Source organism: Dipodomys ordii, unplaced genomic scaffold, assembly GCF_000151885.1.
Source record: "Dipodomys ordii isolate 6190 unplaced genomic scaffold, Dord_2.0 Scaffold2, whole genome shotgun sequence".
In the NCBI taxonomy this organism is placed as follows: Eukaryota; Metazoa; Chordata; class Mammalia; order Rodentia; family Heteromyidae; genus Dipodomys; species Dipodomys ordii.
The window spans coordinates 9,069,127-9,085,983 of record NW_012267218.1 but is presented as its reverse complement, the minus strand read 5'-3'; the positions used below and the strand labels follow the sequence as shown (position 1 = coordinate 9,085,983).

The following is a 16,857-nucleotide window of genomic DNA, read 5'->3' as shown; positions in this document are numbered from 1 at the left end:
GTGGCTCAGTGGTAGAGCGCTTGCCTTGCATGCATGAGGCCCTGGGTTCGATTCCTCAGCACCACATAAGCAAAAAGAAAAAAGCCGGAAGTGACTCTATGGCTCAAGTGGTAGAGCACTAGCCTTGAGCTGAAGAGCTGAGGGACAGCATCCAGGCTCAGAGTTCAGGCCTCACGACCAGACCCCCCCCAAAAAAACCAAAACAACCAGTGGTTCTCAGACGGGGATGCTGTTGTTGTTGATTTTGGGTGGTCATGGGGCTTGAATTAGACGGGGATGCTAAGACCAGCAGCATTAACATCACCTGGAAACTGGACAGAGATGCAAATGCTCAGCCCCTGCACAACCACAGGTCCAGAGACTAAGGGGACAGCCACCTGGGTGAAGGCCAGCACGGAGGTTCTGGCACACACTCAAGTCTGAGAAACGTGCTCTAAACTCCAAACTAGTAACCCACTCACTGACTGCATGTCAGTCATAACCTCCTGGGAACTTCAAGCATCCTAGTGCTCAGGACTCATCTAGAGATCTGCCATCCCATCAGTTCTTCGTGGGTTTGTTGGGCAGAAGTGGGGATGTGTGCTAGGGTCTGCATTTAGGACCCTGTGCTTTACCATGTGAGCCATGTCCCCCCTTTTACTTTAGTTTGTTTTTCAAATAGGATCCCATGCCTTTTGCCATGGCAGGCCTTGGACCACGGTCCAAGAGGCTGGGACTACAGGCACAGGCCTGATCCTATCAGTACTTTTTTTTTTAAGGTACTTCTAAAAAAGTAGGCTGAGGGCTGGGAAGGTGGCTCAGTGGTAGAGTGCTTGCCTTGCATGATCGAGGTCCTGGGTTCGATTCCTCAGCTCACATAAGAAAAAAGAAAAAAGCCGGAAGTGGCACTGTGGCTCAAGTGGTAGAGCGCTAGCCTTGGGCTGAAGAGCTGAGGGACAGTGCCCAGGCCTAGAGTTCAGGCCCCATGACTGGACCCCCCCCCAAAAAAAAGTAGACTGAGCAAGGAGATTCTTAGGGCCAGGAAAACTGCTCTGTATGGTATTATATGCATGTACAATGTCATACATTTGTCCAGGCATACAGAATGTACAGCACCATGGGGCAACCTTAGTGCAAACTATGGGCTTTGAGGACATTGCTGTGCATGCATCAGGGCAACGGGCATACAGGATCTACATGAATCTTCTAGTTGATTTTGCCAGGAACCAAAGACATGTGGTTCAAGTAGTATCACGCCTGCTTGTAAGCTTGGGGTCCTGAGTTCAATCCATAGTACTACCAAAATCAATTAATTAATTGTATTTGTTTTGTTGTTTCCTATAAGCCAGGCGCTGGTGACTCAAGCCTGTAATCCTAGTTACTCAGGATGCTGAGATCTAAGAATCACAGTTCAAAGCCAGCCAGGGCACAGTGGGACTGTGGCTCAAGTGGTAGAGTGCTAGCCTTAAGCACAAAGAGACTCAGGGATAGTGCCCAGGCCTGAGTTCAAGCCCCAGGACCAAAACGAAGAAGAGGGGTGGGGGAGAGGAAGGTAGGAGGGAAGGAGATGACAATGCAACTCCTAAGATACCTCAGAAGCCCTTTTTACTTTCCCCAGACCAGCTCTCACCAGCGCCCCATGTAACCTGAGTACTTCACCTGCCCCAGCACCATTTTTGGCTCAGAGTTGTCACTTAGCATTTATAAAATGAAGGGGATCTGTGTTTCTATTGCCCAGCTTGTCTTTGGGGTTGTAGGACCCCTGATTCTAGGTGTGAAGGTGTGGATTTCTTCTTGGGCTCTAAGTCTGGTCTCTTAGCCAGAGATGTGGTACTGATGAGATGGTAAAGAGACTCAGCCTTCCACCCTCTGGGAATTTGTTTTCCATATGGCAATGCAGCAGATGTTGGCTGAGGTCTCTGTCAGGCACTGTGTTCTCTGCCTATTTACCTGCGTCTTGCTGTTTTCATTCATGCCCACAGTACTCTCCATTTATAGAAGAGGAAAACAGGGTCAAAGCAAGTGGACATGGACAGCTGCCTCAGGCTCATCCACAAGGAAGTGGGTAATCTGATGACTACCATGACAGAGAGGGTACAAGCCTCGTGTGTGAAGGGGGAGAGAGTTAGATGAATGCATTGTTGCATATGGAACATAAGTGTTTGGTGTGTGTACATGGGTGTGTGTGTGTGTGTGTGTGTTACTAGTGTGTCAATACTAGGGCTTCAATTTAGGGCCTTGTGTCTTGCTTAGCTTTTTCACTCAAGGATGGTGCTTTACCACTTAAGCCATACTACCACTTTGGTCTTTTTACTGGTTAATTGGAAGAAGGAGTCTCTGGAATTTGTCTGCCCAGGCTGGCTCAATCCTCAGACCTTAGTTTCCTGCATAGTTAGGATTATAATGTGAGTCACTGACACCCAGCAGAAGGTAGTTTTTGTTTGCTTTCCTTATTTTGCTTTGTTTTCTGTATTTGTTTTTGACAAGCCTGTGGATTGAATTTGGGCTCTTGCAATTGCTAGGAAAACATTTTACCACTGATTTCTGAGAACTGGTCTTGCCACCACCTTTGCCTGGACATTGTAGAACTGCCTCTTTCCGAGAAGCTGGGATTAAAGGCCTTCGCCACCAAGCCTAGCTCAAGGGAGTGCTTTCAAACTCTTGAGTATTTCTTCCTTCTGACCCCATTTCCCCTTCTCAGTCATCTGGATGACTTCTTCCTTCAAGAGTTTCCCTGATGTTTCTGCCTTGCAATAGCTACAGACCACCTCATGCTGGCTTCTGAGTGTCGGTGTCAGCCCTGGCTCCACCCGCTACCTGAAGCCAGGTCATATAGGAGACTTTTTTTTTTTTTTTGCTGGTCCTGGGGCTTTAACTCAGGGCCTGGCTGCTGTTCCTGAGCTTCTTTTGCTCAAGGCTAGCACTCTACCACTTAAGCCACAGTACCACTTGACTTTTTTGAGTAGTTTATTGGATATAAGAGTCTCACAGGGACTTTTCTGCCAGGGTGGCTTCAAACCATGATCCTTAGGATTATAAGCATGAGCCATCAGTGCCAGGCAGGAGTTGTGTCTTCTAAAATATCAGATTTGTTAGTTCCAGAGAGGAGGAGAGGGCTAAGGCAGAGGCTGGGAATGGAAAGCAGGAAACAGCCATGTGTGGCAGGGTTGAAGGGCAAAGCCCACCACTGGCAGATCAAAGGGTATGGGGAGGGATTAGAAAGAGCACAGGGTGGAATGGGGGTAGGGACAAAGCCTTGGGGTCACCTAGTGGTAATGTGATGGGTACTGGCTTCTCCAACTTGCTCATGCTCAGAAGGCCCCTGAGGAAGCGAGGCTTACCTTTCTCACTGGAACACCAAGGTGTATCTGCTGCTGGTTCCCAGACCACATTGGGAGCAGGAGCAGCTCAGGGAGCAGAAAGAGCCAGCCAGCAAGGTTAAAACAGAATGCCAACTCAGCCCAGCCAAGCTGGCTCACAGTGTGGCAGCCACAGCTCTTCTTCACACCAAGAGCCTATTCCAGAACCTTCCATGCTGCCTCAGAGCCTGCAGGGCTTCTTCCTTCTGAGCCTCAGACCCTGGTGTCTCCATGGCAATAGACCACAAACACGGGGAGCCCAGGCTTTGGTGCCATAAACATCCCTGACAGATTCAATAAATATAAATGCACTGCAGCAATTTGCAGGGAATTTATGAGAAATTAAAAATTCAACTTGGACAGTAAACAACCCACTTTAAAATTTGCCTCACTTAAAGTTAAATAAACTGCATGCAAGCATTTTTGGAGCATGATGTTGTGGGGCTAAAAATGGGTCTTGTTAGAATGCTTCCTGAGCCTCCAGAGCCAGCACGGCTGGGAGAGCGGCTCATGGCACAGAGCCCTCTACAGGGTGCACAGCACCTGCTCCAGCACTGGCGGCCCCATCCCCCGAATACCACCAGGTGACCACGAGCAAATACAGGTGGTGATGAGCATGAAGTATAGTAACTGAATGGTCCCAGGTCACAAAGCTGGACGTTGTCAGAAGCAGGTCAGGTCAGCCTGACTCCAAAGCCACTGTGCATACATAGGCAGCCATGCATGCACCATTATGTACAAAGGTACTGACTCAGTGAGGGTGGATATGGGGAGCTGGCTGAATTCTCTGGAAATCTGTCCTTCAGAGACAATCAAAGGAGCTTGATTAAACCAGACCAACAAGTTCTCACTTGAACACTCGCAGCGCAGGAGGCTATGCTGCCTCAATCCTGTAGTAATGAGGATGAAAGGCTAAGGAAAGGGCAGGAGAGAGCATGGAGAACCAAAGATCCAGTGATGCTGTCAAGAGTGAGATGAAGATGGGCACTGGTGGCTCAGACCTGCAATCCTCACTATTCAGGAGGCTGAGATTTGAGGATTGCAGCTCAAAGCCACCTGAGGCAAGAAACGTCCATGAGACTTCTATCTGTAATCCCAAAAAGGTGAAAGTAGAGATGTGGCTCAAGTGGTAGAGCATCAGCCTTGAGCAAATATGCTAAGGGACAGAGCCTTGAATTCAAGCCCCAGTACAAACACACACACACACACACACACACACACACACACACACACACACACACAGAGATGGAATCCCAAGAGATGCCCTAATCCTTCACAGAAAAAGTGTACCCTTGCTGCAAAGGGTTAGGCAGAGCCAGCAGAACCCAGTTTTCTGGTTCTACCCAGGCCTTTATAGCCAAAAGCACTGGTTGCATAAAGCTTTGTCCCACATAAGTCCCACACAGGCAGGACTCATCCAACAGGTGCTCTCCTGGTCATTCTCACAAGGCTTGGTGGCTCCAGGCATCTGAATGGAGTGAAAAGGACCGTGATCTGAGATTCTAGTGGAATGGGTTGATCTTCTCTTAAAGGACCCTCCACTGCTAAGTGTGAAAGACAAACCAGCTTCGGCTGCGTGGTGCTGGCAGGAGCCCTGCCTGATTCTGGAGGGACCCACATTTATCTTTGGCTCTTCTAAGGTAGCCCTCTGGTTGTCTGTCTCCCTGAATCTAACAGAGACTTGGTCATCTAAGAGCCCTCCCAGGAAAGCAGAGGGTCTGGGCAAAGTCTGGCTGGCTGACAACAGCAGAAGCAATGAAGGGACCAGTTATTCTTACCAGTGCACAATCCTGCTTGTCCCTAGGTTGGATCAACTGTGAGCAAATGCCCACAGGCAGAACTACAGCTGGGTCCCTAGCCCCAGGGGGCAAAGGAAGAGGCTAGGGTTCAGGAGAAAGGAAGTAGAGAAGGGAAGAGAGGGACCAAAGCATCACAGAAATCCCTGGAGCACATATGACAACAGGGTATCCTAAGTCTTGAGGGACAAACGCCACCCAATGCTCCCTTTCTACAATTCCCTATAATGACTAGATTACCTCTCCCTCCTCCAAAAGCATATACTACATTAACAAACTGCAAAAACAGCTATAACTATTACTTATAAAGCGCAAAAAAAAAATCATCTCAGATCAGCTCTATGAGGTGAGAGCTGTTGGTGCATTGCACTACACTGACATTCTGACAGGTGAGAGGGTAGGGTGAGTCTCCACTGAGAGAATCGCAGAACTGTGGTCTAACGGTGCTGAGCATTCAGCAGAGCAGGCACCTCATAGCAGCAAAGAGCAAGGGGCTCAGTGGTCTGCTTAAAATGCATTAAGGTGTAGTCTTTTTCTTTGACTGACAGGTAAGTATGCAATATTGATCACGGGATCTCTGAGCTCTGAGGAAACATCGTTTTCTTCCACAAGTCACTCAGAAGGCTCTGGACCTTATAGGGAAAAAAAATTAAGACCCCTTTCTGAAGGGTCAGAAAAATCATGTGAACAGAGGTAGGACCCCAACAGGGCCCTGGTCCTGTGATAGTTCTGTGCTGTCTCAAAAAGCAAAGCACTACCAGCCCCTCTGTAGGGGCTTCCTGGCTCTGTTGTCCAAGCTGAGGCCTGGCCCTTGGACTTCGAGGCGCTTTGTCTTGAGAAGTTGTGCCACTGTCCAAGGATGTACAGCCACGAGGGGGAAGGGCAGGGCTGAAATTTGTGCAAAGCCCCTGAGCTCCTCCATGTAATGGCCTTAGATGCTGGTTTTGCCACTGCACCACCCTGGAACCCAACCCTGGCCATCAGCTAGCTCACTGGAGGGCACAGAACCAAGCCAACGCCACCAGGGAAGCCCAAGTCCTCTAGCCTGGCACCAGCAAGTAAGGTACAATCTCACCATGAGCGGTGCTGCATGACTGGTTCAGGAAGGTCCAACCCAATGACACCCAAAGGCACCTGCTATTTCTGCACGAGCATCTCCCAAACCCTGGACTCCAAGGTTACTTCCTTCCCACCCAGATCCAGGATTCCCAAATGTTTCCCCGGACATCTGATCGAAGGCCCTAGCCAGGTCCCTGCACCCCATTCCCATAAGACTGAGAACCTCCCCAAGTGGCTTCCAGGAGGGCCAGCTGAGCCCCACAGCACTGCTGATTTCCTGGGGCACAGCTGCAGGGCCAAGCACCAGCAAGCCAGGATTTCCTTATAGGGTATACTTTCCAGCCCTTCTACTAAGTTCAACAAGAGCAAGGCTTGGATAGACAGCTATGCTGGAAAACAGGAAGAAGTACAGGTCCCATAACAACCTGCAAAGTGTATGCTAGCGACCACACAGGGTCACAGGTGAATGGAGGTCACTGTGGTTCCTAGGAGAGAAGGAGGTGGATATAAAGGAGAACAACAAAGACATGGCTGCCAGGCACAGGTGGCTCCCACCTGTAATCATAGATACTGAGAAGGCTGAGATCTGAGAATCATGAATTGAAGCCAGTCACATCCAGGAGACTTTTATGTATCAAACAGCAAAAACCTGGAAGTGTGGTTCAAGTGGTAGAGTGATGGCTATGGGTTAAAAAGCCAAGCAGGAATATGAGGCTTAAATTCAAGCTCTAATAACACACATACGTACATGAACACACACACACACATACACACACACACACACGACACAACCAAATCACAGCTCTGGAGTCACAAACCTTTTGGAAAAGCAGTGACCTGCTATACCCAGTGTTCCCTGAGACCTCTTAGCCAATAGTGTGCAGCACACTAGGCCTAGGGAGATAGGTTAGGAAGCCAGAGCCAAGGTCAGCACCCTTTAGTATTGCCTTCACCCTACTAGGACTAAACACAGTTCTAGAAAGAGGGAGAATAAATTGGCCCATGCCTAAAAATGCACCTCACCCAGAGCAAAAGCTGCTTCAATCCCAGAGGTCATTGCAGGCCCCACAGTGTCCACCCCTTGGTGCAGGCTGCCAAGTCCCATAGAGGAGACCAGGATGCAGGGTCACCAGGATGTGGGGCCTCAATGGACCACAGCAGAAGTACCCCTAGTCAGCCCTACTTTAGGTAAAGCAGACAACACATACAAAACTTCCTGGGCTTCTTCCCTATGAAAGGTGTCTAACTATGCAGCACGTTTTCTACGGCTGATTATGACAGCGGTGGCAATGACAACAGCAGGTTCTACTGAAGAGCTGTGTAAGTCATGCCCAGGCTCTGTGCAGGTCCTCACCTGCCCCACCCAAATCTTCACAACTCTGGGATCCCAGGTGCCTTATTTCTGCTCCACAGACAACAAAACAGACCCAGAGGAGTAAGTATCTACTCTGAGTAAGCTGTACCCATGGTTCACTACAGCCTCATACCCTACCCCTCCCTCCTCAGAAATAGAATCTGGAGGTCTTGCAAAGTAACAATGTGCCCAATGAACAGACCACATTCTGTCTGCTGGTGCCAGATGTGGCTCAGTTGGGACCAAGGCACAGTAGGCTGCTGTATGAAATCTAGGGAGGCCACCAGGTGGGAACAACATCCAATGCCAGGTTGAGGCTGCTCCCACATGGCCTCCCTGAGCAATCTGGCTACAGCCCTAGTGGCAGCAGGAGCAAGGAGGCGACCTGGAGCACAAAGGCCAGTGTGGAGAACGATGGCACGGCAGAGACAGAGAAGGCCACACAGTCTAGAGCTGTATGTTAGCCCTGAATTGCATACACTGAGCATCTCTGACACCAGAGAAATGCACATGGTGTTTTATGTAGGCTACTAGTATTCCAGCTGGCTACAAATCCTGCCAGGCTGCCAAGCTGAGCTACAGGGGTAACAGGGTGTTAAGGAACAGGTGCTGCCAGCAGAGGAAGACAGAGTTAGGACCAAGAGAGTCTCCCACACTGAAGCTCAAAAACTGCGTAGAGACTCAGAACAGGTGCTCATGTCACTATTCTGCCTCTAGTGTCAAAACAAAGACTTCCTATTTGTGACAGTAATAAGATTCTTGAACATGAGCAACGAGTCAACCTCTTCATGGTTTTTACTCTACCTCCTGAGGCCTTAACATACCTCTTCAAATCATTTCATTCCCCCACATGCACTGGCTTCCAGGACTCCCTAAAGCACTCTCACAGCGAGATGCTATTTTATCCCTTGCTTTACTCCACTTTTGTTTTACCCAAGTTTCCTGTGAGGGAGAAGGTAAAACATACTAAGGGAAGGGATGGGTTGGGAAGGATGGGGGAGAAGGATGAAAGGGGTGATATCAATCAAGATGCATTATACTTATAAACTGACACACTGAGTGGTAACCCCTTTGTACAACTACTTAAAAGATAATAAAAGTACAATTTTAAAAAGTCAAATAAAATAAAGCATAAAGCATTACAGACACTAAAAAAGCTAGACCATCCTAGACTACAAACCTAATGGAAGCAGCTTGTTCTTCCCTAAGAACAAATGGCAAATTACCAGGTAAGTCAGCACCTCTGAAGAATAAAGAAAGTGATTTTCAGCTCATAAAGACAGCTGGCCTCTGTATTTGTAGTTTCCATATTCATATCCATGGATCAGCCAACCCCACATTAAAATATTTGAAAGAAAAAAATGGCATCTATATTGAACATATACAGACTTTTTCTTGTCATTTTTTTCTTAAAGAGCATTTGCACTGTGTTGCATATTATAATCTAGAGATGCTTTAAAGTATATGAGAGACCATGTATGGGCTATATGCAAATATCATACCATTCTATGTAAGAATCAGCGAGAAGGAAGAAAAAAGGTTAGATGGCATTGGAAAAGCAGAGAGGGGAACTAAGTGGTTACTTTGGAAGTGAGATGATGGGGAACTCATCCAATGAACATATTTCTATAATACTCAATTGCTTTCTAATGATTTCCAAAGATTTCTTGGTGAGAAGCTTCTGTGTTCCAGAACGTATCCTAGGCTGCCCCCACCTCATAACAGCAGCCCTAAGGAGCTAATGGAGAAGGGCACGGAAAGCCCGCCCCCAAAATCAGAAGACACTATGAAATGAGGCTGTGTGCACCTTCAAGGTTATGCATAGAGCAGGGGCAAGAGGCCTCAAAGAGCCAGTGATTGTGAAGTTGGTTGAGGCCAATCAAAGGAGTTCCATCAGGTGGAATTACAGGAGGTAGCTAGCTGCAGGTCAGGGTATGTGAAGAGCAGGCCCAATCATGGACACTGAAGTTCTGCACAGAGTGCTGTGAGGGTAGACATGTGGGTAGTATCCAGGCTAGGTTCTCTGGGGTGGAAATCACTTTCTCAGGGTTTCCTGGATCTATCCAAGGAAAGGTTATCACCATGTACCCTGGCACGGCAGCTCCTGGTAGCAATATGGGCCTTGTATGACAACATTCGCATTTGGAAACTACTCACTCAGCAGCAAGACCCAGTCCAGGAAGGAGACCAAGATGCCCCAGACACAGAAGGAGTTAGGTTTGGAGCTCTACTTCAAAGCAGGAGGACTACAGTTGACAAGAGTGTAAACTAAAGAAAGTAAATTTCAGGGGCTGGGAAGGTGGCTCAATAATAGAGTGCTTGCCTTGCATGCATGAGGCTCTGGGTTCGATTCCTCAGCACCACATAAGCAAAAAAAAGACAGAAATGGTACTATGGCTCAAGTGATAAGAGTGCTAGCCTTAAGCTGAAGAGCTGAGGGACAGCACTCAGGCCCAGAGTTCAGGCCCCATGGCCAACATACACACAAAAAAAGTAAATGTCAAAGTTTCCTACCATATAAAAAGTCAAAAAATTGAAAATGAAGTGACAGGCATGTTAATTAGCTTGATTTAAATCATTCCACACTGCATTCATAACACCAAAATATGTTTTTATCACATAAATATATGTAATTATGTCAATTACAAATAGTTTTAGGAGCTGGGCACAGGTGGCTTATGCCTTTAATCCTAGCTACTCAGGAGCCTGAGATCTGAGGATCATGGATAGAAGCCAGCAGGAAAAGTCCATGAGACATTTATCTCCAATAACTACCAAAAAAGCCACATGTGGAGCAGTGGCTCAAGTGGTAGAATGCTAGCCTTGATCAGGGAGAGCACCCAGGCCCTCAGTTCTACACACACACATACACACACACACACACACTCACTCTCTCTCTCTCTCTCTCCTATAAATACTATTAGACACCAGTGGCTCATGTCTATAATCCTATTCATGAGACTGAGAATCATGGTTCAAAGCCACTTGAGGCAGCAAAGTCTTGAGACTCATTTCCAATTAATCACCAAAAAGTCAGAAGTGGAGCTGTGGTTCAAGTGGTAAGAGTGTAACCTTGAGCGAAAAAGCCACAGGATAACACCCAGGCTCTAAATTCAAGCCCTAATACTATATGCAAACACACACGCGCATGCACGCACACACACACACACACACACACACACACACACATGCACAGGCGCACACACACACGTGCACATATGCACACACACAGAGTGTTAATTCATTAGACGCAGTGGGCTATATCTGAAATTGTAGCACTCGGAAGCCTGAGTCAAGTTAACAGGCTTGAAGCCAGCCTGGATTACATGGCAAAACACCATATCAGAATAATAATTATTATTACTATAAAAAGAGAAGGACCTGGAGCCAGTGTGCTGGCTCAATGGCCTGCCTGCTGTGAGACAGAGTAAATACTCCCCCATTAGGTTTCCTCACCGGTAAAGTGGAAGCGTTCATAAAAGCCAGTTCTTTAAAAGAAAACTCTCACGAGCCCAGCTTGGCTGCTGTGAGGATTCAGTTAGCATGCACAGAGCTTGGAGAAGGTCCCGGAGCACAGTGAGACTGTACACACATAGGCTGTGCCCACCGCCTCCCACTATAATGACCCCTGCTAAGGGAGCACAGGCAGCAATGGCTCCTCAGACACAATAGATTCACCCAGGCTTCAGACTGCAGAGGCTCAGGGCCCAGCTCTGACCAGCTCGGCACTGTCCTCCACTCCCATCCCAGAGACAGGAATTAGACAGAGGCAGCCCCATCTCACGGCACCCCACCCTTCTCCAAATGCCTCACTTAGGAGTCCATCAAGAGCAAGTTTAGTCCTGATCTTTTGGTCCCACAGAAACACGTAGGCTGATGTGACAGAATGGGGAGATGGACCCCTTAAGAACCCAGTGGAGCACAGGCTCGAACTGACACTGGCTATGTGTAGACACCCACACACTGGAAAGGACACACCAAATACAACATGGTGCTTTGATGAAAGCAAGGGCAGAAAACACATACAGGAAGAATGACAGCGTCTCAGCCAAGTGACACTTCTGGAGAAACCAGACAGAAAGGTCTGCCACCTCTCTCCTGCAGACTGGAGAAGCTAATTTCCTTCCCTATCTGCCTGAGAAACGGCGGCAGCTATCAAAACTGGGTTTTGTAATGTCCGAGTTCTCCAGGAATCTAGAAGGAGGACACAAATCTATAATCAGCTTGTGGCTTACTCATTTGCATTTTAAAATAAAACCCAGGCCTCTCATGCTAACAGCTTTCTCTTTCTCCCTGATCTTTGAAAATAACTGGGGAAGGCAGCATAGGACATATTAGGGTGGGACTAGACTTGAAGTACTTTCCTAAGTACCCCACTAGAAATGGGTAGGACAATGAGCATGCTATTGTTGGGGTCTTCCTCCACCCTATGCAGGGGCTCTCTGGGAAGGGGCAGGACAGCCTTGGGTAGGACATCTCTCCTGACCTTTCCCATAGGTCAGACCAGAGTGAAGCAGGCCTTTCTGCCTGGTGCATGGACTTCGTCTCCAACAAGGACTTGATGGGTGGAGGGTGGGACTGTGCTGGGCACAGCACTCCATTTCAACCTTGAGCTGTATCAGAAGCTGAAAGCCTGGGGAGTAGGTTGCACTTGCAATGGACCTGTGGCCTTGGACTGTGACTCTTGGGCTGGTCTGTCATGTAAGGCTCATTACCACCAGCCCAGCTCCTCCCCTGAGGAGGCTTCTGGACTGACCAGATAGAGAGAGAGCCCTCCATTCCTTCATGCTGTTGCCCTTGCCCAGTGGGACCACTGGCAGTCCACTGCAGATGCCACAGGCAGACAGAAGCATCTGAATAAGTCCAAAATCTGCACCTGAAAGGAGGGGGCTGCTGTGCAGAGCCAAGTTGTCTTAAAACCCTGTTCATGCTCCCCTAGCCTCCAGCCAGGCCCAGCCCTGGACACAAAGCAGAACTTCTCTTGAGTGTCCTGGACTGAGCTCACCTGCAGACTCTCCCTCTTGAGCAACTTTGAGCTGATGGAAGCCAGTTGGTCCATAGACAAGTCCCCTGCCAAGGAAATCTGGGAGGGCTTCTCTGGGTCTCAAGGGATATGCAGGCTTGGCCCAGCCCCAGCGGGGCTCTTGACAGCCTGAGAGCCAGGCCCACTGCTGTCCTTCTCCAAGGAGGTACCCAGTTCTGAGATGTAAACAACCTTCAAACCAATGCTCAAAATAAATGTTTAAAACTGTGTGCCCATGTGCACATTTTCAAGTTGACATCTAAAATTTCTCATCCTAAGTTTAAATACTTGCAGAGGATGTAATTTCTAACATATTATAAATATTAACATTTTAAAATAAAACTGTTACTGTTTCTCTTTTAAATGGGTCCAATGAAATCTAAATACCACAGTGACCTGAAATCCACCATTATCCATTTTAAGCTTATCTAATCAGGCTCTCCTTTTGACAACTGGAAACTGAACAATGTTCTTCTTTCTTCCTTGGACTCTTAATTTCCAATGAACTTCCCTCAGAGATGCTTGTACTATCGTAGAGTATTTTATAGAATATATTATGTAAGGAAGTCTTAACTGATTATTCTACTATACCACAAAGAAATTCATGTATATGAATGTTGGGAGTACTGAAGTTTGAACCTTGGCCTCGTACCTGCTGGGCAGGTACTCTTAACACTTTAACTATGCCCCCAGCCTTTTTTTGCTTTTATTGTTTTTCAAGTGAGATCTTACTTTTTCAAAAGCGTGGGCCAGCCTGAAAAATAATTCTATTTATAATTCCTGCATGGCTATGTCCAGCTTTTTTTGGTTGAGGTAGGATCTCAAAAACTTTTTGTCAGCTAGGTACCAGTGGCTTACACCTATAATCCTAGCTACTCAGGAGGCTGAGATCTGAGGATCGCAGATCAAAACCAGCCTGGGCAGGAAAGTCCGTGATATTCTTATCTCCAATAAACCACCAAAAAACCAGAAGTGGAGCTGTGGCTCAAGTGGTAGAGTGCTCGCCTTGAGCTGAAGAGCTGAGAGCAGAGTTCAAGCTGAGTTCAAGGCCCAGAGTTCAAGCCCCACGAGGGACAAAAAAAAAAAACAGAACTATATAACTTATGGGTAGAAATGGGAGGGGAAGATTGGGAGAGAGCGAGAGAGTGACATTGTCCAAAAAGAAATATACCCTTTACCTGATTTATGTAACTGTACCTCTGTATCTCACCTTTATAATAGCAATTTTTTAAAAAGGGGGAAAAAAAAAACCTTTTTGTCCAGGCTTGCCTCCAGCCCTGACCTCCTGATCTCCAGCTCTCAAGTAGCTAGGATTAAAGGCATGAACAACTGCCCAGCCATGTCTTTTTTCTTTTTTTGGTTGTGAGGCTTGAACACTCAGCGCCTGGATGCTGTCCTTGAGCCTTTTATGTGATACCAGTTCACAACTTGATTGGGTCCTCTTTCATTTTGTTCAAGAACAGGAATAGAGATACTTCCCTGGCCCAGGATTATATCAACCAGCCTTCTCCCCTCGTGATGGGCGGGCTTGGTGTTCTGGGTCCCACACTGAGTCTCCTCTGCCCAGAGTAGGTGAAAATGTGTGGCTCTTAGATCACCAGCTTCCCCATGTGCCAGGCCCAGTGCCAACCCTGTTACCTACCTTCAGTCATCATCATAATCCAGGGGTCAAGCAAGCATGACAATTATCCTAGTGTGCCAATAGGGCAGACTGAGGGGCCAAGTGCTTGGGCAATGGGCACCAAGTCATGCAGCCAGAACCTGAATTAAGACAGCACTGCTGCTCTTTACCAGGCCCCACTGTGCCAAGGAGGTAGAAAGAAGCAGGGCAGGGCCCATAGGGAAGGAAAGTTTACAAGCTCCATTCCCAGCATGCAGCTGTGGAGACATGAGGAAGTTGAAGGTCCCTAAATTTAAAATTTCTTAAACATGTTCCTATCCCCCACTTCCCTTGCTCTCCCCCCGCAAAGGTTACACACAAATGTCCCCTGAAAGTAAGTTACAAGAACACTGCGGTTCCCATAAATGGTCAACACTGATACTGTCACAGTGTTGCCACTGAATTACTGGAAGGAAAAGTGACCTGGCCAAACAGGTCCCAGCATCCTCTTAGAAAGAAGCCAAAGGCTAAGCAGAAAAGCATCTAGTAATGCCATGAGGCCGGTGTAGCAGACCTCAACACAACCCTCATTTCACCACCAGCCACTCACCTCAACTCAGCTGATGCCATCCGGGACCTCAGCTTCCACATCTCTACAAGGAACACACCTCACCCTGTCATTGGGAGCTGTGCAGGATAGGACAGGACCAGGGTACCTGGCTCACCTTAGTCTCTCACTCACTTATCCAGTGACTGGCAAACTCACGCCTGGCTTCTAGGGGCCCACTGCCTAGGATCTGATGCACAGAAGCCTGGCTGATTCTGAAAATCCAGCCAAGTGATTTGGCTGCCAATTTTTGCAGTCTTTCTCAACATCTTAAAATTTTTAAGTGCTACCAGTACTCCTGGGTGCCAGAAGGAGGTGCCCACGGTGGCACTGCCATGGGTTTTATTTTTAGATGCTAGAGAGAGGAAAGCATCCAGTTTGGCTTTACACTGGTCCCTAGCCACCACTTCCTCCTCCAAGTCATCATCAAAATGAACATTCCCAACTCCAAAGATTTCTGAATGCTTCTACTGCCTGGCACACTCTGAAAACAATGGCATCAGTCTCCTGGTCCACCTACACACTGTGTATGAAAGACCCTTGGAGCACAGACAGCTTGGGCCTCTGCCAGCTCCCAGGTCTGGACCTGCCTGTTATGGGGAGGCCTGGGGTTAACAAAAGTGGATTCCCAGAGCTCCCAGCAGGCATTCCAAAAACTCACTACAGATGTCTGCCAGGGGGCCCAGCAACTCATCAGCCCTTACCGGCATCTAGAGATGCAGGCAATTTGGTTTGGAAGATGAGAGGAAGGCAGGCCAGACCAGCACACAGACAGGAAGGCCCACTGGACAGGGACAGCAAGGGTGACAGACCACAGAGTTCACTAAGTACTCATGAGGTATACATCACAGCCTGCTTTTGCTACAGGTCTGAGGATTTTCTCTATCTATGAGAAGAAAAATATTTTCCTGTCCCTCATGAGTCACAACCAAGGACAAATGTTGGTAGCCAGACCACCAGGCAAGCATTCAGGCTCCTCTGGAGATTGACCTCCTGGCTTTCCTGAGATGGCTGCTGTCAGAGCCCATCAATCTATCTCAGAATCAGAGGCCCAGCCCCATACCTAGGAGCACTGCTCTATATTCCTACCTACTTGTTCCTCCCTCCCTCCCTCCTCCCCCTCTCCTTCAACCATCCTTCTTTCTCTAGTCAGTCAATCAGCACTTGACCAAAGTCCACCCAGGATTGAGGGAGCACAGGAAACAGAACCACAGACACCTGGCTGAGTAGCTATAGTCCCTTCACCTTCCCAGCCCCCACCCAAGACTTCCAACTTCCCCTGCCCAGTTCCTTCTCCCAAGAGTCAAAGCCACAGCCAGGTAACTCTCCATATAGCATCCACCAGGAGTGGAAACTGGGGGGGCGGGTAGAAGGGGGAGAAGGCACTGAGTCACTCTACTAATAAATGGCAAAGAGAGGAAGTGGTCTCTACTCACCTGCACCACCTCTATCCCTCGTTTCCTGTGGAGAAAAACACACAAAAAAAACAAGCATTACTCAAGCAGGTAGGAAGCAGTCTTTCCAGAACATTTACTACAATCAGCTGTGACAGGACCATGCCAGAGCTGCGTGAGGAGAACCAGCTGAAGGCGTGCCTCTCACATCACTGTCCCCAGAAGGGTCTCACTTCAGGTGTAAGAAGGCCCACTGTGGGAAGTGGCTGACCAGCCTTTCCCTCAACCCCAGATACCACCATGGAACCCTGTGTCCCAACCCCCCTCACGACCTCACGGCCTAGAAGAGACTGTAAAAGTAACTTGCAAGAGTGCTGTAGGACTGACAACCATTGTCCCCCAAGCCCTGATTGAGGCCCTCACAGCTGAACTCCAGCCTGGCCCGCCCAACAGACTGCTGACCACTGAACTCAGCCTGACACCTGGGACCTGCTCACCTCAACTACTGCTACAGTGCCAAAGCCCTGGGCCTCAGGCCCCTACACCTCAGCCTGCCAGACACACAGGGCTGTCTTGTCCCTTGCCTGCATGCCTTCTCACCCCCAGCCCTCAGGCTTCAGCCCAGGTGGGCCTCTTTGGGGAAGACACACACACACACACACACACACACACACACACACACACAC

At 48.3% G+C, this 16,857-nt stretch overlaps 1 protein-coding gene across 1 annotated transcript in view; it reads right to left on the bottom strand.

Annotated features, from left to right (window-relative positions):
• Positions 1-16,857, bottom strand: part of Itpk1 (inositol-tetrakisphosphate 1-kinase) — a 132,635-nt gene that overhangs the window by 79,506 nt on the left and 36,272 nt on the right. Inside the window, exon 2 of the mRNA XM_013017640.1 lies at positions 16,214-16,238. Within this exon, the coding sequence (XP_012873094.1) occupies positions 16,214-16,238 (25 nt within the window). The remainder of the gene's footprint in view (positions 1-16,213; positions 16,239-16,857) is intronic.